Genomic DNA, 27,158 nt, shown 5'->3' on the forward strand with positions numbered 1-27,158 from the left:
GGAAGGCAGAGAGAAAGGGAAGAAGCAGGCTCCTTGCTGAGCAGAGAACCCAATACGGAGCTCGATCCCAGGACCCTGAGACCATGATCTGAGCAGAAGGCAGAGGCTTAACCCACTGAGCCACCCAGGCACCCCTGATTTTTTTTTTTAAGTAAGAGAATGAAATAAAAATATTCTGAAGTGGATATGGTGTAATGTAGAAAGGTGTTAGAGTTAGATGGTGGGTTTATTGTTCTGAAATTCTCTATTATCAGTAAGTTCAAAATGCCTCACAAGCTTTCTAAAGTTCAAATATGAGGCATCATTCACTATTACCAGCATTTTCCCTCAATTTCCTATTATTATACTCATGATTCACATTTACCAAAAGTGTTGTTAGTTAAAAACACCAGCGATCAATATAGGCAAATGTTCTGTCTCACATCCCCTGTTTAGGAGTGTAGGTCTGCCAAATTTCTTTAAGAAAGTGTTGACGATTATGGGGCAGTGCTAGAAGCTTTTAGGTCAATGAACTTTGACATGACTTACTTTGCGATCCTCTATGAGCAACTATACTTTATTAAACAGCAGCCAGACTCTCCAAGGTTCCAGAAAGACAGACATGACGGCAATTGACCAGAACCAGCACCTCTCGCCATGTGCACTGGGGAGATTTATGTGAGCCAATGAGAAGCATTACCGGGAACAGATGCCACAGGCAGAGCCCACGTGTGGGAATGCAGGTCACCTGGGGTGGCCAGAGCCAACATTCATCATCGTGTGACACCGCAGCAAACCAGCTAGGCATCTGTCCAGGGCTCAGTGTTACCAAGGACCTCCTCCTTTCCTTCCCCCCTTCCTCTGAGGACTGCTGGTTCTCAGGACTGCTGGTTCAGGACTGCTGTTGACTCCCCCTTAAATGTAATGTAATGTAATGGCAGAAGCAGCCGGAAACAGGAGCACAGTGGAGCCAGAATAGGGAGAAGGGTTGTAGGAATAGTCTCTACTAGGGAACAATAAAACAGCCCACAAGTACTGAGGGGTAATCAGAAGCCAAATTGTTCACCAAATCCATGAGATGAATTATCTGATGTAATCCTCACCCACAACTCCATGTGACAGATAGTACCATTCAATCCAGTTTACAGACAGGAAAACTGAGGTTTGAAGAATGTGAGAGATTTGCCCAAAGTCACAGAACTATGGAGTCACTCCAGGATATCTCATACTTTGTTCCATTTCTCTAGGATAAATAGGGGAGCGTACCAGGGGGTGTTTATATCAACGGTCCTCAGACCTACAACACCCCTATCATCCTCCCTAGGGAAAGGCCCCGACAAGTGCAGAAAACAGTTTGGGGACATGGCATGAGAAGCCTCGATAAAGGAAATGGCAAGTTGACTCAGAGAAATAGTGGATTTGAGATGCCAACCATCTATTGATGCCCCAAACCAGGTGAAACCATGAAGTCACTGGATGATAATATCATAAGAACTCTGAGGATGCTTTCTTTGGTGTTGGTTGGTTGGCTGGTTGGTTTTGAGCCACAGAATTCTTGTACATGAAATCTTGGGCTGAGGACAGGATGTCAGACAGAAGCAGATCTGCACCTGGGGCTCAGAGAGCAGGAGCAGAGCTCCCGAGGGCACCTCTGCAGGCCACACCTACAATCCCTCCTCTTATAGATGAGCAAACAAAGGCTTAAGAGAGAGCTTGATGTGCTAGGGTCATAGAAGTATAAATACGCTTGACATTTCTTGTGCTTAATTCACTGTGTGTCAGGTCATTTTAAGTGTTTCACACATACACTTAATCCCTACCACAACTCTATGAAGAATGCATAATGATATCTCAAATCCACAGATAGGGGAACTAAAACAGAGAGGGTAAGTAAATTGCTCAAGTCAAGTCTAAGAACCACGATCAAGCCAGACACTGTGGCCTCAAAGACCCAGTGATTCACCATGATGATGCCTGCCCAAATGTGGGTAGACTGAGACAGATCTAGAACTCAAGTCCCTGGCTGGCAGACCAGGGATCCCTCATGTTCCCCCACACTCCATTAGGCATCTGCTCCTGTGAGGTACAATGGCAACAGGATTTAGCGAAAGGATCTTAAAAGTTTCTAAATCTTAGAAATCTGGAGAAGCAAAACGTTTTCATAGGTAGAGGTTGTGCCTTTTGTGCCAAGGGCATCATTTGCAAATCCGTTTGCCTTGGCTAGGGGTTCTCCTGGGTTCCCTGACCAAGGAACCACATGGTACTCTAGGAAGACATGGAATCCTAACAAGGGTTAGCAATGATTCCTTGGCGTGATGCTCTCCTATCTTCCAAGAAGTCCTCCCTGACTGCCACCTTCCCGCAAAGCTGCCACACATCCTGATAAATTCCCTACTCAAGATGGCAGGACCCCACCTTGGTCCTGCTCCTAAAAGAAGCAAGGAGCTTCCATTAGGGTGACTAACCACCTCGGTTGCTGGGGACTCTTCTGGTTTTAGCAGTAACTACACCCTGAGAAAGTCTTTGGGTCCAGGCAAACTGGAATGGCGGATCACCTGATGTCAAGTCCCAGATGACTTGACAATTTCTTAAGGCGACAGGTCTCCATGGCTTCAAGTTGACGTACAAAAAAAAAATTACACTATAATAGGTAGGAGGTAGGAAATTGCCCGTTTCTCTCTAGTGACAGCAACCCTGATGAAAATAGGTTTGAGTGACAGAGGCCAAATTTATGACCACCTATGGGCCCCAGAGGCCCTCCCTGCCCGAGGTTCCTTCCTGACCTAGGGAATCCTGGGAAAAAAAGACGGAAGGGTTAGTCACACCCTGCGAGCGGCAGCCAAGAGCAGCACCAGCTCCTCACAGAGTGAGCTCAAAGTCTCTCTTCAGGAAAAGTAGAAGTTTCCCAGGGTCTACTCCGTTTTTACAAAGCCAGAATGACAAATACTGAATGAGGGAAGGAGGAGAGGGAGTCAGAAAGCAGAGGCATCTTTAGAAAAGTCACTTTCCTTACCCAGCAGATCCCTGAGTCTTCACTGGACCAACCACCACAAGCGAAGCCACAGGCCAAACCCAACCCACCCCTCCCCCTCAGGAAACTCACCTGGGCCCCAGGACAGACTCGGCTCCCCAGGAATGCAGAAGCAGCCACCCATGTGTGTATCATTCTCCCCAGGCCAAAGCCCCTGGGAACACCAGCCAGAAGAGCACTGGGAGGGGACAGCCTCCTTACAGTGTCCCTCCTCCCGCCTCCTTCCTGGCACACTAGGGACCAAAATCCAGCTCAATGCACAATGGAGCCTTTGAGATCCGGCTGCTGCAGGAGGCCCAAGGAGGAGGGGAGGGGCAGCCCAGCCCTCAGGACCCAGAGTCCTTACACTCTCGGGCCTCTGACTGAGGAGCAGCGCTCCTCCCTGCCTCTCTGCAGATCGCTTCAGGCCTATCAGGCTCTGGCACATTCCTCACATTCTAGGACTGAGATACACAGTTAGGTTGCTGCGGGGGAGGCCAGGGTCAGGGAGGAGGGCAGAGACCATCCCAGACATCCAGGCTGCTGTTCTCGTTCTCCCCGGACTCACTGGGCCCACACTGACTCGCCTGCCAATGAGAAAGCCAACCCCACCCAGCGTCTCTCTGGGCACACCTCCCTGGGCTCTCTGGGTGAAGGTGGGGCTGTGAACCCCAGCAGCACCGGGAGCGACTCCTCACTGGTAAGTGTGTGGGGCCCCACCCCTCCTCCCAAAGCTTTGGTCAGAAGGGATCTGGGAAATGGCCCCGATGGAGCCCAGCACCTTTCCAGATGAGAAGATGGAGGACCACATCTGGTAAGGCTCTGAGTATGCACAAAAACCTGGCCACCCCAGACCAGCCTCTTTCCCATTGTGGCCAAGGAGCTGAGCCAGAGAATACAGCGGACACAGTACAGAAAACCTCCCGTGACATCTTTCAAAGGAGGTAGAGAAAATATGGCTGAATGTCCACAAGACTGAGAGCAGAGACATGACTGATTTAGTGACCAAGCTCACGGGTCATTAATTACTTATTTTCTTAATGCCTAGAGCAAAGATCAGTGGTGAGTGAACCAAGGAAGGAGGAGGGGCAGCCAAAAGATGCAGGATCTTAAGGGCTGGCATGCAGGCTCCTTGCAGGCTGGACTGGAGGTCAGTGTCACACACATTTTAAGGAGGGGGGTGGCCTGGCCATGTTTATATTCTGGGAGGAGCACTGGGGTGATGGTGTGAAGGATGGCCCAGGGGTCAGTCTCCCTGGAGCAGTCACGAGTGTCCACCGCACACAGCAGCTCAGCCTCAGGTGACAGAGTCCGTCTTCAGTTTCAGTGCTGACTCATCTTGACTCCCGGGCACTGAATGCTTGCCACGGGCCAGGCACTCACTATACACGACTGCATTTAAATCCCGTAACAGCCCCATAATGAAGGCCCTAGCAGCTCTATCCTAAGTGAGGAAACTTACAAAGAGAGGCATATAACTTGTCCAGAGCCCCACTATCTAGGATGTCACATTTGGGGCTGGAGCCCCGTTTCATTGATTCCACAGATCAGGAGCTTTACTCTTCCGACATACAAGCTTTTCTGTGACCATGATGAAAACAAGTAGATGATCTGAAGTGAACCCTCAGAGCTGACCGCAACGGAAGACCCAGGAGAGGTGGGCTGGGGCGGGGGGTTGGGGGAAGGACGGACAGGTTCTCTCCGATCACATGGGGATCATGTGGAGGATGTTTGTTCTGCACACATCTGCCTAAAACATCTACTTCCCATAATGCCTCATGCCTTTTCCCTCACAAAGCAGTGTTTTAGGATGTTTTCTCAGACTTAAGATAAAAGAGCAAGAGTTTCTTGAGAAAATAGTCACTCAAAATTTTGGGAGGTTCATGAGAATCAGACAATGAAGAGAAAGCATGGTTTAATGTGCACATGATGACCAATACTCACATCATTTCTCCTTGAGTAGCCTACACACCGTTCTTACACAGGTGCAGCAACATAGGCCAAAATTGCATGTGACCAAGACCAATGAAAAGAAGCCCATCTGTCCCTGATGACGCCCTGAGGCAGTTGGCTGAGACACACATTTGTGGCAAGTTCATTCTGGATAAAGTCATTGCTTCTCTTGAGATGCAAGAAAACTAGTGCTGTCTTACATATGGGTAACTCAGATGGATTAGCCTGCACAAAGGGCTTTCCTTGCAGAGAGAGCAGCAAGTTCCAAGACCCTGAGGCTGGACCATGGGTGGAAAGTGAAAGGAAAAGCATGTGTGGTTGGAGGCTATGCAGCAGGGCAGGGTATAGAGATGTGGTTGGAGAAAGCAACCGTAGGCCAGATTGCATAAGACCTTGAAGGCCATCTAAGGACTTCAGCTTCTCCTGTGAGTGGGATGGAAGACAATGGAGGTTACTAAGTAAAGTTTTATCATAAATAGACTTATGGCTTTAAAGGGTCACCCTTGCTGCTACTTGGAAAATAGGTTGGAGGTGCCTGGGAGGCTAGGTCAGTTGAGAGATAATGATGGCCTGCACCAGAGTGACAGCAGTGGATGTCGTAAAAGGGGCTTAGATATTAGACATATTTCTGAGTGAAGAGTGTGTAAACTGAGACTCTTCTGCAGAGAAGCAGAATCAGTCGGGTTTAAATATATCTGTGGTACAAGAAGGTCACTGCCCCAACTAAGAAGCCCCTGCTAGGCTTCAGGCACTGAAGACTATGGTGCCATGTTGCTCTGATAAGTAGCCAGACATTCTGGTTTGTCACGGAAACCTAACATCAAGATTTGCATGTGAAGCTCCCAAACTTTTTAATAGTCATAGACTAGTCTTTCTTCAGCAGCACATACACTAAAATTGGAACAATACAGAGACCAACATGGCTTCTATGCAAGGAAGACATGCACATTCATGAAGCATCCGCCATTTTGAGCATTGTATAGAACTGTGGAATCAGTATGTTTTTCACTGGAAACTAATATTTTACTGTATGTTAATTATACTTCAGTAAGAACAATAAGAATTAAAAAATGAATCCTTACAGACTAATTCAGAAAATCTCCCACAGCACTGTGTAGGTCAATATTTCAGAGCAGACAAACATGCCTATAGTCCAGATCCAGCCCAAGAGCAGCCAGCTGGACTCTTTGGATATAAAATTGAATTTTCTTCCCTGGGAAGTTCACAATCTAGTTGTGATAATAAAATATGCACTGTAGAACTATAACTCAAGGGGATAGCTGGAAGACAATGTCATGGGTGGAATTCTGTCCCCTCCAAAAATGATATGTGGAGGACTTAACCCCCAGAATGTGACTTTATTTGAAAATAGGATTGTTGAGGATATAATTATTTAAGTTGGGGTCATACTGGAGTGGGGAGGGCCCCTAATCCAAAATAACTGGTGTCCTTATAAAAAGAAATCTCTCTAAGGACACAGACACAGAAGCAGAAGCCCTAGAAACAATGAGGGGAGTAGAGTTACACATCCACAAGCCAAGGAGTGCTGGGATTGCCAGCAAACCACCGGAAGTCAGGAAGAAGCAAGGGAGGCTTCTCCCTGATGCTATCAAAGGGAGCAGAGTCATGCAGACACCTTGAGTTGGGATCCAGCCCCCAATAGACATGAGACAATATATTTCTGTTGTTTGAAGCCCCCCCCCCCCAATTTCAGGCAGTTTCTTAGGATAGCCCCAGGAAACTCCACACTCCTGTGCTGTTACCACTCAGAGGTCAGTTTGGGCATTAAATTTGTGGCCAGAAGACTGAAGTTCAAATCCTGGCTCTGCCATTTCCAAGTTGTATGCTGTTTTGTATGGAGTCTCCTTTGCAAATAACAATGACGATAGTCAGGGCGAGATCACAAAAAAAGTTCTGTCTCACAAAACAATTGTAAGGATTTAAAAGGTGTTTATAGGTGTTGGTTTTTCACTTGTGCAAATCTTGTGTGTGTGTGTGTGTGTGTGTGTGATGACTGTTATATCAGTCTTTGGAATGTTGTCCATGCGTCTGGACTCTGAGGAAGAAGGGACATCATTGGTGAGTAGAATGTACCTATCAGCCACAACAGAGACAAAATCTCAGTTCCTATCAGAAAGCCTACAAGGAAATGCATCCAAGTAAAACCAGGTCTTCCTGTCCTCAGATAATCAGGAAGATTCCTTTCACTACCTCAGGCAAAGGCAACCAGCCTAGCCACCCTAGCTGCATTTCTTTCCTTACTTCTTGACTGGCCATTGTTTTTGACAGACACAAGTTCTGCAAGCCGTTTAGTTAGGAAAGAAAAATGAATCCGCATACCCAACTGTTTTCATCACTATGGTATTGGGTTTTTGTGATTTAGTAAATCAATTTCAAGCAAAAGGAAATATATGTCTCTTTTGCAGGTGTTTTCATTGATAAATTTCACTGGGTGACCTTGGGAAAGTGAACCATTTGCCCTCCTGGGCTTTCCTTACGTAAAGTCATTTTGTGTCCCCACCCATTCAGGTCTTGTTCCAGTGATGACTTTGTTCAAGTTCCTCTGGCAGTGGGGTCCCCAGATCTCCATCCTACTGTGCAGCAAAACTGTGTGTTCTGTACACAGCTCTGAGGCACTATCCCCTCCTTTGTTTCATGTATTGTTCTTCTGCTAATGGATCCCAAGCTTACATTAGCCTACGGGAGTCAGGAGATAGAGATCACATTCTATCCACTTGGAGAGATTTATCAAGATTCAGGTTCCTAGATCTTACCGAGGCCCAGTGAAACAGAAACACCGATTAGATCCATTCCATGTAATTCTAATGTGCATCCAGATTTCAGCAAATAATGCCCCAGGGGTTTCTTTTACACAGATGAAGGACAGGCCCAGGTGTAGACTTCAGGGGGTCTTAATGTCCATCTAGCTCTCCTTTTCTTAATCTTCTGATCTAAGCCAAACTTTTTTTTTCCTTTAAAAATTTTTATTTATTTATTTATCAGAGAGAGAGAGAGCAAGGATGCACAAGGAGGGGGAGTGGCAGGCAGAGGGAGAAGCAGGCTCCCCATTGAGCAAGGAACCCCATGTGGGACTTGATACCAGGACCCTAGAATCATGACCTGAGCTGAAGGCAGACACTTAGCCAACTGAGCCACCCAGGAACCCCCGATCTACGGCAAAGTTAGTTAAAAGCCTTAACCATAAGGGGGGACCACATGCAGGGACTCTGGCTCTCTCAAAGAAAAAAATGTGAGGGGGCAACTGGGTGGCCCAGTCACTTGGGCCATGGACTCTTGGTTTCAGCTCAGGTCATGATCTCAGGGTCATGGGACTGAGCCCCAAGTTGGATTCCATGCTCAACAAAGAGTCTGCTTGAGATTCTCTCTCTCCCTCCCCCTCTTTCCCTCCCCACTATGTTCTCTCTCTCCCTCAGATGAATAAGTAGATCTTTAAAAAACAGATTTAAAAAAAAAAGAAAGAAAGAAAGGAAAGAATGTGAGGTGAGAGAGTCCCTCTCATTGTCAAGGTTCAGCATCCACAAATAACCAAAAAAAAAAAAAAAAAAAAAAAGACATAATCATTCAAGAGTTCCTTGTTGATTCAATCTTCCATCTTACTATATCCTCACACTTGTATCAGTAACATGAGTTACTAATGTTAATGACCCGCCATTTTGTAAGTGATGAAAGAGTTGTGTGAGAGCAGTCATGTGACTTCTCCAAGGTCTTACTGCTAGTAATTGACAGAAATAGCTTTCTCAAACATTTCAGCCAGCATCAGTATACACAGTAGGCTTCACCACTTAAGACAGCCAGGAGTAAATAACCAGACACATATACACAGCATCCCAGCCCCCATCCCCTCCCTCCAGCAACATCTGTCTAGCAATAAAGATCAGATTGTCTTAACCTCCACAGAACCACATATGTACAGAGGTCAAGCAAATGAGAAAAACAGGTTTATCATACATGCTCTTAATTTAAAAAGGTTTCAACAATATGTGAACATGTAGGGAAAGTAGGAAAGGAAAACCATTCAAATACAATGGACCAGTGCTTCTCAAACTTTAATATGGATATTAATTATCTGGCATGACAGGCAGAATAATGCTCCCCAAAGATGTCTATACCCCCAGACCCTGTGAATATGTTACCTTACCCAGCTCAAGGGACTTTGATGATAGGATTAAGTGAAGGAACTTGAGAAAGGAACATTGTTTGGATCATCTAGATGTGACCGCAAGGACAGTGGGAAGGTCAGAGTCAGAAGAAGACAGGACAAGAAAACTAGAAACTGGAGGTCAGAATCAGAGAAAGCAATCTGAAGATGTTGCTACAATGTTGGTTTTAGACTGAACGTGGGGCCACAAGGCAAGGAGTGTGGGAAGCCTCTAAAAGCCAGAAAAGGTGCAGAATGGATTCTCCTCTAGAACTTCCAAGAGAAACACAGCCCTGCCTACACATTGATTTTAGCCCAGTGAGACCCACTTCAGATTTCTGACATTTGGAACTACGAGATTAATTAAGCTCCTTGGATCAGTGTAAACTTTTGGATTGGTAGCTTAAAAAAAAAAAAAACTCAGTTGTACAAATACAAGTTGTGAGAGATATGGCCAGGCATCTACTTGAAAAAAGAACTAATAGTTCTAAGTCCGGGTGTTCATTTATCATCTCCCCCTCACATTTCTGCTGCCCTATTTCCACCATGCTGCGACACAGTGCCTGACATAGAATAGGCCCTCTTATATGAAGGAAGGAAGAACGAATGAATGAACAAACTAAAAAAAATTAAGAGAGCTCTTAGTTCTTTTTTCTTAATTTTCTGAGCCTGACCTCTATGTTCCAAGCAGATGAAATCAATCTGAATACTGATCTTTCCCACCCCTGTTCAAGATTACTCCCCCAATCCTGAAAAGCCTTGTGGTCCATTCCCAAGAAGCAGACCCTGAGGAAAAGACTGGCAGGTAGGAAGCTTCTGGAATTGTGCTCACAGGATCCCTAGGAGTGGCGGTATGGATAACAGAAGACTCAAGAGAGTCCCCAGCTTGTTCCCACAGGGAGCTCAGGGGTCGGTGGGTCCTGCAGAGTCATCCTGGGCCAAGGGCTCCTGATTAACAACCAGTCACTGAACTGGCTACACCCTCGTAATGGCCAGTCATTGAGGGCAGCTGCCCCCCGGGGGAACATGGACTGGAGATGGTGCTCTTCTGTTCGAGGTGAGCCCCAGAGAGGGATTGGCTGAGAGCTGTCGACCTTGAAAGCTTCCAGCAACAGGGGAAGGAGTGGGCCAGTCATGATAGGTGGAGCTCCAGACTCCACAAACTTCACCACGCATGCCTTCTGTTTCCTCAGGCATTGGGGGAAAGAGACTATTAAATCAAGCAAAGCCAGGAATAGAGCTCTGTGTCACACCAGTATGAACTAGAGAGGAATAGAGATGCAGAGAGAACACTGATGTGGAAGAGTCCAGAAGGAGGGAAATTGGGACGGCCTTGAGGGTGGGCGCAGAGCCTGTCTTGGAGGTAGGGTTCCTCTGAAGTGGGACGTGTGGTGAGGCGTCAAGAGTATGGAGGAGTGAGGTGTGTGTTTGGAGCAGGTCATGGGCGAAGGCCACAATGTAACCAGGGAGAAGGAGAACAAGGGGGTCCACAGCGGGGTAAGCATAGTAAGAAACTTACCAGAAAAGAATGGGTGGGTCGCTGGCATCCAGTCATGGGGTTTTATGTCTCTCTTCCAGGAGCCTCAAAATGGAGCAGGGACAGCACACAATAGTTCAGAGCTGGCAAAGCAAGGGTGTAAGGGGGCACTAGCATGCGAGAATCTGGGGCACCGGTGAGATGGTGACTGAAACGGGCCACCTTGGAGTCAGGCTCAATGAGGAGGCCCAGGGGGATGGACAGAGATAGGAGATCAGACAGACCAAGTCACAAAGTCCTAAGGAGACTGTCCAGCAGCTTGGACGATTTGGGGGAGCGGGTGAACCAAAAGGTGGGAGCTGCCAAGGGGAAATTCAGAGATCATGTCTGTAGCGGTGGAGGAGGAAGAGGAGCCCATGCAGGGCGTGGCAAGGAGTGATGTCCTGCGGGAAGGTCAGGTACTCTGTTTAAAACGGTGTCATCACAGGCACGGTCATGTATGTGTGCAAAAGTTCAGACTGCGTATTGAATAAAAAGGTGAGTCCACTTTCAAACCACTTGGCTCCTAACCAAAGCCCGGTCCTCTTCCCGAAGGCAACCATGGGCAATTTGCAGTATCCTTCCGAAGTCTGGTTCTGCATTCTAGACAACACATGTCTAATCCCATCTCTGCAGGTAAAACTATATATACGTGGATTCAATACACATGGTTTATATATATAATACGTTTATTCCCCTAGAGGATCATCTTATATATATTATCATATATCTTAATGGGCTCCTGCTTGACTCTTGGCCTGAACTTAGCCCCCATTGTGAAAATGGCAATTCTGACCTGGCCTGTTTCGCTTGACTCGTGGCTGGAGCCACAAGTTAGAAAGATGGGAACTCCTGTGGGAAAGAGAGGCTTCAGGAGGGCAGTCCCAGCAACAGGCATGGGCAAAGCTGTCCCAGAAAGGGCTCCTCTTTCCCCTGCACAAAGTCAGAACAAGTGAGCCCCAATGGATTAGCCATGTGGATGGTTAACATTTTCCTGTTTCTGGATGAGAGCTGTTAGCCTTGCTTCCTGGAATCTAAACAAGGTTCAAAACAAAATTCTAAACAAAGGGATCCTCTGCTTCTCCAGATCTCGAATCCATTCCCTGAGAAGAGAGAGCCAAGATACTCCTCCTCTGATAATTTTCCCAGCAGAGCCCCAGGCCTTCCTCCTGCACCTTCCTGGTCCAATTGTTGTGAACATCCTCATGGGGGTAGATTTTTATTCCTATTAACCCCTTTCTTCACATCCTCATAATGATGCAAGGAAAAGATTGTTTTCTTAATAGCAATTATTCGGGGCTTTTAGATGGCCCACAGTTCAATGGTCTCCCCTAAAAGCCTGATCTATCAGCATCCAGCTGAGCAAGGTGGAAAAGAGTCTAGACCAAGGTGAGGGGCCCCACATCCAAGCCTGATGCTGTGTCTGCCTCAGCGGGAGACTGAGAGGCTTTGTGGTGGATTGAGGGTGGGGTTCATCAGCTGTCAAATGGGAAAGGAACTCCTGACATAAGGGTTTTCCATAGTGGCTGTGAAGAGAAAACTAGAAAGATCCCTGAAACCATTTTGTTAATTTGAAGCACTGGGAAGCATGGCGTGTGTTTCATTAAACTGAGTCCACACAACTGGGGGAAACATTTGGTCAAAGAGAGGGAAATTCATCTCATCCTGGAATAAAGGGAAAGAATTCAAGACCAGGTTGCCTTCCTCTATGAAGTTAGGCTGCTTTGAAATCCCTTTCATTCAGATCCTCATAAGCCTGTGAAAGGAAGAGGCAGGATGAAATGCTTATTGCATTTGCAAGAGAAGGGTTGGAGACTGAGAAGGAGGCCTGGCCTGCTCTCCTCAGCCAGGTCCCTACATGAGTGCTTCTCTGCAAGGAGAGGGAAACTGGGGACAAAGACCAGCTTCATTTAGCATCCTTGTAATTGGCCGAGAAGGACCACGCCCTGCAATCCACAGGACAACAGAGCTCTCCGAACGTTCCCAGGCAGGGAAAGGCTGACAGAAACAAACTGTAGGAAGGTCCAGCAGGCCTGCATGAAAAGAGAGATGACGGGCTTGTCACATGGGTAGGTATATGTGAATAATGATAATGCAAGTTAACATACATGGACAACTTCATACAGTTGCACCACATGAGTATTTTAAAGGATTTACTCATTTAACACACACAACCACCCAGAGGGGCAGGTCCTGTCATTATCTCCATCTAAAGATGAAGAACTTGAGGGTCTAGGAATCCAAGTAGATTTCCAAAAGTTGCATAGTTGGCAAGTGGTAGAGTCAGGATTCAGAACTCAGTGGACTGAATCCAGAGCTGGGCTCTTGACTGGGACACCACTGAGTATTCCTAATCTTTCATCTGGCAAACAATAATACAATCTACATTTGTAGAGACCCAGAGTAGGAAGAGTGGAAGAAATCCTGAAGATGACCTGAGGATTTCATTCAAAAGAGTTTGATTAAGCATAAGCTATGAGCAGGCACTAGGTTGGGATCTAGGTTGGGTGGGGAGCGTAGCCCAGTGGTAGAGTCAACAGACAGGGTAACTTCTTTCATGGAGCTAACATTTCATTGAAGGAGAAAGATAACAAATAAGCAACAAATTAATTAGCAACAGAAGTGGAAGGGGGACAGGTAAAGTGCAGAAAATGCCAGGATATAACATCACAGGCTTGGGAAACCCCTGATTTCTCCATCCACTTGTCCAGCCACCACCTTTTACATTTGAAGAAAACTCAAGTACAAAACTTACACTCTGGAAGCTACAAAACATCATTGAAAGAAAGTAAAGATCTCAGTGAAGGAAAAACATCTATGTTCATGAATCTGGAAGACTAAATTTTGTTAAGATGGCAGAACTCCCCAAATTAATCTATAGATTCAACATAATCTCTATCAAAATCCCGGCAGCTTCTTCACTGGAAATTGACAAGCTGACACTAAAATTCATATAGAGACTTAGGAACTCAGAATGGCAAAAACAGTCTTGAAGACAAAAGGCAAAGTTCTCAATTTTGTGCTTCTTGATCTCAAAAGTTACTGTAGAGCAATGGTAATCAAGACAGTAAAGTACTAATATAAGGATAGATCATTTTAATAGAATTGGGCCCACATCAACTGATTTTCCACAAGGGTACCAAATCAATGGAGGAAAAAAATAGTCTTTCAACAAATGGTGCTGGGAGAATTGCAAAAGAATGAAGCTGGATCCCTACCTCACACTGTATATATAAATTAACTCACAGTAATGGAAACAGAGCATTGCCTTTAACTAATGAAATTAGTTCATTTTGATAATGAGGCAGTTTTTGGCCTTCTGAAGAAAGTGTCAAATTTTGGCCCTCAAAAGGCCTGGGATAAAAGAGCCCACATTTTCCTTGTGACCCTCCAGGGTAAGCTAAGATGGTCACCAACCCCTCTAACCGAGCTAAAGTAATTCAAGTCTTCCATTTCTGAGGGATCCCTCAACCACATTATATCCTCAAACCTCAGTAGAGTTAAGAGGTTGGTCAGGCCTGGCTTCCTATTCACCCAGCTTCCACTAAGTATAAAACAACATGCTCTATGTAACCCTGGTTTTTTTTTATAACAATTATACCAAACAACTATTATCCACGTTATCGACTAAATTGTGACCATCTCTCCAAATTCATGGATAGGACTAGAACAACCCTACTTACAGTTTAAAAGATCCTGTTGATCTTGAGGAGCTTGGCCTTCAGAAGATACTAGAAACATACAGTCAGCTGGTAGCAGATGTTATATCAATATGGGCAACCTACAGAGAAGCAGGCCCACTCTCCAATTTTCTGTCATTTTCTAAAACCTGAAGAGAACATCTCACATCATCACTGAAAATGCTAGCATTTCTTGCACCTGAATTAAGGCTCAAGGAAGGTGGGGAGAAAAGGGGGAGTCACTGCAAGGCCTCAGACCTGTGACTTCTCACCCTTCACAATGGGAGGTGGTAGAAGACCATCAACCCTCACTCTTCATGGCTGAATCCTGACTCATCATCTCATTGATTCATAATATAATTATGCTCACAAGTAAGTAGCACTGTCACTAGCTCATCGGAACATTTGCCGAGTAGGTTGAAGTCAGAATGAAAATGTCCCTCCCGCTAGCACTTTCTCTTAGAAAACAGAACAAAGCCCTTTCCCTAACCCTATCTTTTTGAGACTACATGGCCCCCACTTTCATAAGAAATAGAGAAAAGGTTACCATATATGCAAAGGTTAGAAAAGGTCCATTAGATGCAATTTCTTTATACTTCGGCAATTTCAGCAAAAAATCAAGGGACGGGTGACACAACATTGACAAACCATAAAGCAAGGCTGACTCAAGTCAGAAGGAAGCTTGTACAGCTGTTACAACAAGTTCATTGTGCAACATTAAGGAAAGAAAGAATTACTATGGGATGGGAAGTGGGGTTGAAGGAATGTCAGGGGGCTGGAAGAAAATTATCATAAACAATAGAGATCTTTATGCCCGCCCTGCTAGGCACAAGCCAAGCTTGACTAAAAGTAACTTTGCTAGCCAAGCTGGGCTCAAATTAGCTTTCCTGCTGGTAGAGTTAGCATAGAAATAAAGAAATTTTGAACTAGAAGTTCTTTTAGGAAAGACCCAGTCTAGAACATATCTATCTAGCTTTTAAAGCCCCATCTATCTGAAAAGACTTTTCTTTTATATTTGAATCATTTTTTTTTTAGAAGAGATATAACTTGGAGCTCAATAAGTAACAACAAAGTTCACTTACTGCATGCTTATTTTGAACCAGGCATGGAGTGCTTTGTGTATATCTCATTTGTTCCCACAACTATCCAGCAAGTCAGCACTGTAATTGTTCCTTTTTTACAGATGAAGAAACAGAGGTACACAAGGATGAAATACTTGCCAGGGTCACACAGCTTGGTTGCTATAGAGTACGTCACAAGAAGAGCTTCCCTGTTGGAAGCAGGGTAGAGGGCAGGGTTCAGAGTGAGGAAATCCCCGCAGCTCATCCTGCTCGCCCCACAGCTCACATGACCCTGTTTGAAGACCTCTGATAAGAAAACTGGGAGATGGAAGTAGAAAATTGCAGCGGCAGCTGGGTCCCAACTTTCTGGGCTGCTAGGTCAGTCCAGGGCACAGCTAGGGCTCCTGTGTCTCAGGTAGTCACGGCGAGGAGGAGTCAGCTCACAGGAGAAGGCCCTCACCTACACTGTGAAACTCTCCAGCATGGGGGTGAGCGTGCTGAACGTCTTCCCGAAGTCACATCACGGAGAGCAGGAAAGACCCCAGTGCGTCACTTACCCTGTCTCCATAGGAGAGCCAAGCTCTTTCCCTGGGGAGATGGTAATCAGACTCTATTCTTAACCCTCATGAGAATCCACTTCTGACTGGCTATGAGGAGATGAATAAGGAGAACCCAGACTACTACCCAGTGGGGACCACAGCACTGGTTTGGACCATTACTCTGCCCACGGACCAGTAAAGTATACGGGACCTTAAGCTCACTTCCTCACTTGTATCAAGTTATGACCCATACACTGAGCTTCCATCCCATTGCTTATGGCAGGAGATGGCTTAAATAAATAACCTAGATTGTTCTACTGGGGAAGAAAAAAATAAAAGAAGAAGGAAAGAAAACCAGAAGATAATCTGAGTTACTAAAGGTCAAGGAAGGATAAAAATGTGACAAAGATAAATATTTTAATACATACTTTTAAGGAAAGTCAGTACTTTTTTTTTAAAATACATACTTACTTTTAAGGAAAGAAAGGGAAATCCTTAGGATCCAGAAACAAGCATAGAAATTGAAGGCCTATGAATAAATGGGAGCAGATTCCATGGGAACCCTGGGGGTTCTCAGTCAGATGAGTCGGAGCTAGGGCTGGAATTCTAATTCCCCTTCTTCCTTCCTAGAGATGACTTTGGGATTAGGTCAAGCAGCATAGCTGGAAGATTGCTTGCATACTTCTTGCATACAGCCTGAAGTCTGGAAGTGTTGCTATTCCATCAAAAAGGGATTTGAAAACTTCCTTCCACCTTCCAAGGACCCCCCCCAGAGGAGCTATGCATCTGCCTGAGGACTTGTGTGGAAAAATCAAAACCCAGTCCAGCTCCTTGAGAAGGTATGAGATCTGAATTTACCCTAAAGGCTCTAGGTATGCCAGTCAAGGGCAAAAACTAGCCCCTGGATGTTAATTCTCTAGAGAGACAACAGACACAATCACAAAAACTACTCTTCCACAGTGTAGGATTCATGAGAAACCCAATTTTTTTTAATGATAAGATTGCTCAGAGTATGGTTGACCCTTGAATAACACAAGTTTGAACTGCATGGGTACACTTAAGTGTATTTTTGATAGAGTACTGTAAATGTATTTTCTCTTCCTTATGATTTTCTCTTTTTTAAAGATTATTTATTTATTTATTCATGAGAGACAGAGACAGAGAGGCAGAGGGAGAAGCAGACTCCCCACTGAGCAAGGAGTCCAATGTGGGACTCAATCCCAAGATGCCGGGATCATGACCTAAGCCAGAGGCAGATGCTTAACCATCTGAGCCCCCCAGGCACCCTTCTCTTTTTTTTTTTTTTCTTTTTAAAGATTTTATTTATTTATTTGACAGAGATCACAAGTAGTCAGAGAGGCAGGTGGGGGGGCAGGGGAAAGGGAGCAGACTCCCTGCCGAGCAGAGAGCCGGATGCGGGGCTCGATCCCAGGACCCTGAGATCATGACCTGAGCCAAAGGCAGAGAGGCTTAACCCACTGAGCCACCCAGGTGCCCCCTTCTCTCTCTTTTTTTTTTTTTTTTAACTCAAAACATTTAATTGGTTGATTTTCACAAGCTGTACATGACATTTCTAACCATCACAATTCAGTGAAGTACAAAATGGTACATTTTAGGCTGCAGGAAGGGAAGGCAAGCAATCGTGGTGGCTGGTCCAAGGGTAGGAGTGGGGGAAAGTTGTTTTTTTAAACCGAACTCCTCATTTCAGTGTGCAAAGAACTTACTTTGATCTCTATTAAATTGTATTGAAAACAAGTGGACTAATTAAAAAGCAAAGACTACTCTATGTTGGGGTGGAAATAGGAAGAAAGCACGAGTCCTTCAAAGCAGGAGGGAGACAGTTGGGGGAAGGTTCTGTGGTTCACGCTGCTTCATTTCTACTTTCGGTGGTCTTAGGAAGGGTCAGTTCTTCTCTTTCTACGCCTTTGGATATGCGTGGAAGGTTCACCAGCTGCCCACACGATCATCTCGACTTTCCCCCAAAGTTTTTCTGCCACTCCCTTTCTCATTTGGCTTCTTCTCCAGCTTCTATCTCTTTTTCCCTTTGTTGCTTCCTTTCATGTATCTCTTTGACTTCTCTTTCCTTTTAGTTTCCAGGTCAGCAAAGAGTTTTATGGTCTGTTCTTTTTTTTTTTTTTTTTTTTTAAGATTTTATTCATTTATTTGAGACAGAGAGAGCACCCATGTGCGTGCACGCACGGAGGGGAGGGGCAGAGGGAGAGGGAGAAGCAGACTCCCCACTGAGCAGGGAGCCTGTCAGAGGTTCAATCCCAGGTCCTTGGAATTGTGACCTGAGCCAAAAGGCAGGCGCGCCCCTGATCTGTTCTTATCTACTGCTTGTTTGAACAACTCAGAATAATCCTACCCCACCTTCGTGGGGTTTCCTTCGTCCTTCATTGCTTCTTTCACTCTCACTGTGTGATTTGTGTATTCTTTTACTGCTTGAATGAGATTCACAGCCCTTTTCTTTGGTTCCTGACCCGGGAGCAACTTGTAAGCTTTGTCCACAGCCTCAAAAGACTTTTGTGCTCTCAACATCATCTTGATTCCAGTCAAGATACACTAATATGAAACTCTGTCGAAACTTCTTTTTTATTCCTTCATCTGTCACTTCAGGATCCATCTGAAGAACCTCAAATGGGTTCAAAGTGAAGTTAGAGGAGCCAGAACAGGTCAGTCTTTCAAGCTGATTTTTGGATGTTAGAACTAAGTCTCTCTTCTCTATTCGTTTTACTTCATTGTAGAAGGTCATAAATGCTTCCTCAGGGCTCCTTCTCCTAGCAGGAGACCCGCTCTTTCCTAGGGTTACCATTTCTCCTTCCTGATGATTGTCTTAACTACGTTTTTTTTTTTTCTCAAGCTTACTTTATTGTAAGAATACAGTATATAATACATAAAACATACAAAATATGGGTTAATCAACTGTTTATGTTATCAGTAAGGGTTCTGGTCAATAGTAGGAATTAATAGTTAAGTTTGGGGAATATAAAAGTTACACACAGATTTTCAACTGTGCAATGGGTCAGCATTCTTAACCCCTGCATTGTTCAAGGGTCAACCATAGATCACAGAGAGATACAAATCACACAAGGAAATTAACTGCTGAGACAGAAAACCAGCAAATGCATCCAGCCCATATATCAGCATTGCAAGAATGGGAAATAATAGAGTTGGAAATGAAAGAATAAGCAGGTCAAAGCAATTTAAAAGATTTTTAAACTGGGGCACACAGATGGCTCAGTGGTTAAATGTCTGACTCTTGATCTTGGCTCAGATCTCAATCTCAGGGTTATGAGTTCAAGCCCTATGTTTGACTCCACACTGGGCATGGCCTACTTAAATATTATATATAATTATATATATATATATATATATATATATATATATATATATATACACACACACACATATATATATATGTTTAAACTTAGGAACCATAATGAAAGAATAGACTATTATGAAAGGGAAAGAGACAGATTTGATAAATAGCAAAATTCAACTCCTGGAAACAAAAAACAAAGGCCCTTCAATTAAGGACTCACTGGATAAGTCAAACAAAAGATTCAGCATAGCAGAGGAAAAAATTCATGAACCCGAGCACAGATCTGCAGAAACCACTCAGAATGTAGCATGGGGAAACAAGTAAATGGAAGAATTAACCAAGAAAGATGGAAGATAGAATGAGATGTCCAGCATAATCTACTAAAACTTCCACAGGAGGGACTCATGAGTCAGTATTCACAAGGAAAATGATGGAGAATATTCCAGAATTGAAGACATGAATCTTCAGATTGAAAATGCACACCAAGTTCTAAAGAGGGTAAGTAAAAATAACACATCTTGTTAAATATGATTTCTATTTCTTTAAAGGCTTTATGTGTTCAGGTCTTTCCTCCTAATCCTTCTTTCTGGGTTTAATTTCTACTTCATCTAAATGTTCAATTTTATTGAATGAAAGAACTAAAGAAAAGTATAAGAACTATAGATTAATAAGATAAAAACAAATACTATATAAAGGAGGAAAGAATAGCAATAAATGATAAAATCAATGAGATAGTTCTGTGTTTTTAGAGTTCACTTCCTTATTGTAAAACTAGATACTGCTTGCTTCTGTGACAGACTAGTTTCCCATGTGCAGATCAGAAATCCACTTCTGGGTCATTTCACTCTCAGTGAACTGTCTATGCAGTCAGTAAAGTTGCTCAGGGAGATAGACCAGCACAGGGAGGGAGCCTGTGGGAAGTGGAAGGAGACCAGCAAATGCCAGAAACCAGATACCAAATCAAAGGAACGCAGACTAACAGTGACACCCAGTGGTCAGACCACCTGCATAGCCCACAGGATGATTCCCAGAACCTTTACACCCTGGCTGCGGCTTTGTGGTCATGTGGTTTGTGGGCTTTTTCTCTTATTGCTGTGTTTTGGGGAGGTCTGTGATCTAGAGCATGTTTGGGTGGGGGAATGAGCCAGTTTCCCTGTCCCCTCCTTCTTCCACCTCTCCCCATCTCCTGGCTCACCCTCCCTTTCCCTAGGCAATGTGCAGTCTCTGGGGATGGGATGCCGCAGGTGACCAGGTGGAGAAGGCAACAGAAGACACTGTAAAAATAAGGAGAAGTTCTCACGCCACCACTGCAGTACAGGGGGCAATGTTCATGGCGAGAGTGGAGCCTCTACAACTAAGCCGGCTAAAATGTAATAAATTAATTGAGTGGCACTAACTTACTGAAGTTCAGGGAGGGGTATAAGATATTGGAGGGCCAGTATAGACAATCTATTTTATCACAAAAAAGACTTGATGAAATTAGACCTGGTTAGATCCAACTCATTTCTGCAAAGAGAGCTGTGGGTATGTTTCTAAACTCTTGAGCAACAGCCAGCTTGGAGATTATGCTAAGGAAATGCTGTCCGAGATGCAAAAGCTCATAAGAAAATTATAAAATCTGACACCTGTCCCACCATCCAATTAGGATGGTCTCTCAAGTTACCACCAATAATAACCACAAAATAAGAACTAGCACGTATTGATCATACACATACACACTGGGCCAGGAACCACACTAAGGGTCTCACACATTAGCTCATATAGATTCATGACAATCCTATTAGGCAAGTATTAATATTATACACATTTTACAGATGAGAAAACTGAGGCATAGGCAGAGAAATCAATGTGTCCTAAGTCATACAGCTGGCGAACTGATGGAAACACATGACGTTCTCACATGGCCCCCAAATACCTTTGAGGCAGTCTGAACCTTGGGAGATGTAGATGATCCCAGGTGAAAACATGACAAAGGGTATCAAAAGTAGTGGGAAAGAAATGGATGAAGACTTGGCAGTCAAATACACAATGTACGCTTAGCAGATAGTACAGAGTCCATATGAGCTACGGCCAAAAAAAAATTATATGGGAGTATCATGAGTCATGATGGTAGGGGGTGGAACATGGCAGACAGATTGGGCTGCATTTCTCATGTCAGCCTGAAGAGATTTAAATTAACCTTGTAGGCAATGGTAAGTGATGGAAGATTTATAAACAAGTAAATGTCATAGCCAAAATTAATTACAATGATGTATTTGGTTGTGGTGTCTAGACTGTATGCAGATGAAGTATGAGTTTGAGTATGGGTCATATTCTTCCACACATTTTGTCTTTCTCTATAAAGTACCAAGTGCAGGAGGAAAAAAAAAATCTATGGTGATAAGATATAGTGTTCTCTAAACATTGATTATGTCAAGATGATTGTTTTTCGGATGACCTTTCCTTTTACTGATATTTTTGTGTTCTTTCAATTGTGTGAGATTTTTGTTGTTGTTGTTCTTTTCATTATTAAGGGTGTTAAGACCACCAACTGCGAATGTAGAATTTCTATTCCTCCCTTGAATTCTCCCAATTGCTTCTTTGGACTTCAAGGATCTATTACTGTGCCCACACAGTAATGATGACATATCTTTTCATTACCACGGCCACTCCAGCCTTGTTGCTGCTTACAGTTTACATATCTTTTCCAATCCATTTGCTTTTAATCTGTTTTTATGTTTAAAGTGTATATCTCATGAAGAGTATTCGTTAGGTCTCAACTTTTTCTTTAGTTCTGACAATCACTCCCTATGATTCAGAGTGTTGTTTTACAGGGTTCTGGCCCCCATGTTTTGTGATGAGAAGTCAGATGTCTTTGGAATTATTTTGTAATGAAAAAGTATTCATGACATTTGTTAAACATGATAAGAAATGGTCTATTCAAGAAGGGACTATTATAATGGGGTTTTGCAGTAGGGAAGAGAGGTCAGCCTCAATCCCAAATACAACAAAGAAAAGTGAAAACTTATAGCCAAGTGGTAGGATGGGGGAAGTAAGTGGAAAATTACTGAGACAAAACATCAGGAATAGGATTCTCGCTAAGCTTGCTCAACAGAGTTCTTGCTGAAGGCAAGCCAGAGTGATAAGATATTGAGGGTAGATAAGGAATTTGATCAGACGATCAGATACTAAGTAAAAAATTTTTGCTAAACTGACACAGCAGGATTCTTCTTTTTATTATTATTATTATGATTATGTTATGTTAGTTACCAAACAGTACATGATTAGTTTTTTATATAGTGTTCCAGGAATTGTTTATGTATAACACCCAGTGCTCCATGCATTATGTGCCTTCCTTAAGACCCATCACTGGGCTCACCCATCCCCCTCCACCCTCTCCTATAAAACCCTGTTTGTTTCTTGGAATCCGCAGCCTTTCATGGTTCATCTCCCCCTCCGATTCCCCTCCCTTCACTTTTCCCTTCCTTTTCCTAACATCTTCATATTATTCCTTATGTACCACAAGTAAGGGCAACCATATGATAATTGACTTTCTCTGCTTGACTTATTTCACTCAGCATAATCTCCTCCAGTTCCATCCATGTTGATACAAAAGCTAGGTATTCATCCTTTCTGATGGAGGCATATTATTCCATTGTATATATGGACCATATCTTCTTTATCTATTTGTCCGTTGAAGGGCATCTTGGCTCTTTCAACACAGTTTGGCGACTGTGTCCATTGCTGCTATGAACATTGGAGTACAGATGGCGCTTCTTTTCACTACATCTGTATCTTTGGGGTAAATACCAAGTAGTGCAATTGCAGGGTCATAAGGTAGCTCTATTTTTAATTTTTTGAGGGATCTTCACACTGTCTTCCAAACTGGCTGCACCAACTTGCATTCCCACCAACAGTGTAAAAGGGTTCCCCTTTCTCCACAGCCTCACCAACATTTGTTGCTTCTTGCCTTGTTAATTTTTGCCATTCTATCTGGTGTAGGATGGTATCTCAGTGTGGTTTTGATTTTAATTTCCCTGATGGCTAGTGATGAGGAACATTTTCTCATGTGTCTGTTAGCCAATCAGCAGGATTCTTCTTACCCCTAGACTAGGTAGGTGGACCAAGGACAGAGCCTAAGGTTGGAACCTAATCAGAAAGAAGACTCAGAGGAGCTTGACTCAAGTTTGGTCAAAGTAGAGTTTGTCATATTCCCCCGTATGTCCTGTGCCTTTTCCCCTAGCTCTTTCAATATTTTCATTTTACCTTAGGTTTGTAATGCTTTTACTATAATATGACTAGATATAGTTTTATTCTAATTTATCTTGTGGAGCTTCTTGAATTTATACCTTTGAGAAGATTTCTGCCCCATTCTCTCTCTCCTCTTATTTGAGGAGTCCAGTTATGCAGGGAGTCTATAGTGTTACACCTTTCGATATCGTCTTCCATGTCCGTGAGGCTCTGTTGATTTTTTAAAAATTTTTTGGAAGAGTTTCAGGTTTACAACAAAGTTGAGAAGATGACACAGAGATTTCCAATATACCCACTACCCACCCCCACATGCATGGCCTCTATTGTTAACATGACTCAACCAGAATGGTACAATTCTTACCAAGGATGAACCCACACTGACACAGCATAATCACCCTAAGTCATAGTTTTAGGATTCATTCTCTTTTTTAAAATATCTTATTATTTATTTGACAAAGAAAGTGAGATCACAAGTAAGGAGAGAGGCAGGCAGAAGCAGGCTCCCTACTTAGCAGAAAGCCCGATGCGGGGCTCAATCCCAGGACCCTGAGATCATGACCCAAACCAAAGGCAGAAGCTTAACCCACTGAGCCATCCAGGTGCCCCAGAACTCATTCTTGGTGTTGGATATGTTATGGCTTTCAACAATGTATAATGACACAGAGCCATCAATATAACATCATATAAAATATTTTCACTGTTTTAAAAATCCTCTGTGTTCTGCTTATTCATCACAACCCTCCTTCTCCATAACCACAGATCATTTCACTGTCTCCATAGTTTCGCCTTTTCCAGAGTGTCATATAGTTGGAATCATACAGTACATAGACTTCAGAGTGACTTCTTTCAGTTAGTGATACGCACTTAAGTTTCCTCAATCTTTCTATGGCTTGATAACTTATTTCTTTTTAGCATTGAACAATATTCTCTTGTCTGGATGAGCCACCGTTTATTTATCCTTTTACCTACTGAGGAACATCTTGGTTGCTTCCAACTTTTGGCAATTATAAACCTATTATAAACAGCTATGTACAATTTTTTACTGGAACACAAAATTTTAACTACCTACACCAACTACCTTTACACCAAGAGGTATAATTACTGGATCTTATGATAAGAGTATATTTAGTTTTCTAAGAAGCCACTAAACTGTATTCCAAATTGTTGGTACCATTTGCATTTCCACTAACAATGAATGAGATTTCCTGTTCCTCCACACCAGCATTTGGTGGTGTTAGTGTTCTAGATGTTAGTCATTCTACTACATATGTAGTGGTATTAATTTGCATTTCCCTAATGACAAATGATGAAGAACATCTTTTCATATGCCTGTTTCCTTCTGCATGCCTTATTTGGTGAGGTGTCTGTTAAGGTCTTTGGCCTATTCTTTAATTGGGCTGTTTTCTTATTGTTGAGTTTTAATAGTTCTTTGCGTATTTTGGACACCAGACCTTTATCAGATACATTCTTTGCAAATGTGTTCTCCCAGTCTGTGGCTTGTCTTCTCATTCTCTTGACATTGTCTTTCCCAAAATCAGTTGTTTCATTTTGTTTTTAACTTTAATATAGTCCAGTTTATCAATTATTTCTTCCATGGATCATGTCTTTGGTGTAGTATCTAAGAAGGCATCACTATACCCAAGGTCATCTAGGCTTTCTCCTATGTTATCATCTAGGAGTTTTATAGTTTCATGTTTTACACTTAGGGTTGTCATCCATTTTGATTAATTATTAGGAAGGGTGTAAGGTCTGTGTCAACACCAGACACAGGTCTAGGTGTCTAGTTATTCCAGCACCATTTGTTGAGAAGACTATCTTTGTTCCATTCTTTTGCCTTTGCCCCTTTATCAAAGAACAGTTGACTATATTTATACAAGTCTATTTCCTGGGCTTTCTATTCTGCTCCATTAATCTATTTGTCTTTTGCCAATTCCACACTGTCTTGATTACTGAAGCTTTATAGTAAGTCTTGAAATCAGGTAACATCAGTCCTCCAATTTTGTTCTTCTCTTTCTATATTTTGTCAGCTATTCTGAGTCATTTGACTCTTCAAAAAGTTTTAGAATCAGTTTATCAATATCCATAAAATAACTTGCTGGGATTTTAATTGAGATCGCATTGAATCTATAGATCAAACTAGGAAGAACAGCTGAACAGCTTAACAATATTGAGTCTTCCTATTCATGAACACGGAATATATCTCCATTTATGTAGTTCTTCTTTGATTTCATTTATCAGAGTCAGATAAATGATTTCATTTATCACATTTCCTCATAAAGAACTTGTACATATTTTGTTAAATTTAAACTCAAGTATTTCCTTCTGGTGGGTGCTAATGTAAACGGTATTGTGTTTTTAATTCAAATTCCATTTGTTTACTGTTAGTATTTAGAAAAGCAATTGACTTTATATGTTAACCTTGTATCTTACAACCTTGATATAATCACTTATTATATATTGGTGATGAATGACAGTTTTAAGTATTCCTTCCCAACCTGTATACTTTTGGTTTCCTTTTCTTGCCTTACTCATTAGCAAAGACTTCCAGTATAATGTTGAAACAGAATTGTGAGTAAGTGGTATGCTTACCTTGTACCTGATCTTAGAAGGAAAGTCTTGAGTTTCTCACAGTTAAGTATGATGTTAGCTGTAGGCTTCGTGTAGTTTTTATCAAGCTGAGGCAGTTTCCCTCTATTCTTAGCTTACTAAGAGTTTTTCTCATGCATGAGTGTTAGATTTTATTAAATGTGTTTTCTGCATCTATTCACATGATCATGTGATTTTTCTATAGGATAGATTACATTAATTGATTTTGAATATTAAATCTGTTTGCATATCTGGGAAAAATCGCAGTTGGTCATGATAAAAATATCTTTCTATACTATTTTGATTCAATTTGTTAATATTTTGTCGAGAACTTCTGCATCTATGCCCATGTAAGATATTGGCCTGTTTTTGTACGGTTTGGGTATTGAGGTAATGCTGGCATCATAGATTGAATTAGGAGGTATTTCCTCTACTTCTATCTTCTAAAAGATTTTAGAGCTTTGGTATAATTTCTAACCTAAACATCTGGTACAATTCACCCATGAACTCATCTGGGTCTGGTTCTTGCTGTTTTGGAAGGTTCTTAATTATTGCTTCAATTTCTTTAATAGATATGGTCCTATTTGAATCATCTATTTCTTCTTGTGTGACTTTGGACAGATTGTTCATTTCAAGGAATTGGTCCATTTTGTCTGCATTATCAGATTTGTGGGCATAGTGTTATTCATGGTATTCCTTTATTATCCTTTAATTTCCATGGAATCTGTAAAAATGACCCCTTTTCATTTCTGACATTAGTGATTTGTGTCCTCCTTCTTTTTTTCATCTATTTTACTTTTTATTTGTTTAATGATCTTTTCAAAGGCCAGTGTTTGGTTTCATTGTTTTTTCTCTATTGACCTCCTGTTTTCCATTTCACTGATCTCAGCTCTAATTATTATTATTCCTTTTCCTCTACTTACTTTGGATTTTATTTGCTCTTCTTTTTCTAGTTTCCTAAAGTGGAAACTTAGATATCAATTTTAGTCTTTCTTTTTTTTTTTTAAACATTCAGTGTTATAAATTTCTCTTTAATCCTGCATTCACTGCATCCCACAAATTTTGATAAGTTATGATTTCAATTTCATTGAGTTCAAAATATTTTTAAATTTCTCTTGAATTT

General features: G+C 42.7%; 1 protein-coding gene, 1 non-coding gene and 1 pseudogene across 3 annotated transcripts in view; 1 reads left to right on the forward strand and 2 right to left on the reverse strand.

Moving 5' to 3' along the window:
* Positions 1–3,562, reverse strand: part of SH3TC2 (SH3 domain and tetratricopeptide repeats 2) — a 53,059-nt gene extending 49,497 nt beyond the window's left edge. For both annotated transcript variants that reach the window (XM_059173989.1, XM_059173988.1), the window contains exon 1: positions 3,083–3,562. In XM_059173989.1, coding sequence (XP_059029972.1) covers positions 3,083–3,437 — 355 coding nt within the window. In that variant the 5' untranslated portion in view covers positions 3,438–3,562. The remainder of the gene's footprint in view (positions 1–3,082) is intronic.
* A 2,248-nt stretch (positions 3,563–5,810) lies between these two features.
* LOC131832883 (U6 spliceosomal RNA) lies at positions 5,811–5,913 on the forward strand. The gene has a single exon (XR_009354234.1). It is a non-coding gene; the product is annotated as a U6 spliceosomal RNA (small nuclear RNA).
* Positions 5,914–17,718: 11,805 nt separating this feature from the next.
* LOC131831126 (dnaJ homolog subfamily C member 8-like) lies at positions 17,719–18,709 on the reverse strand (annotated as a pseudogene).
* Between the last annotated feature and the right edge of the window lie 8,449 nt (positions 18,710–27,158).

Source organism: Mustela lutreola, chromosome 5 (genome assembly GCF_030435805.1).
Source record: "Mustela lutreola isolate mMusLut2 chromosome 5, mMusLut2.pri, whole genome shotgun sequence".
In the NCBI taxonomy this organism is placed as follows: Eukaryota; Metazoa; Chordata; class Mammalia; order Carnivora; family Mustelidae; genus Mustela; species Mustela lutreola.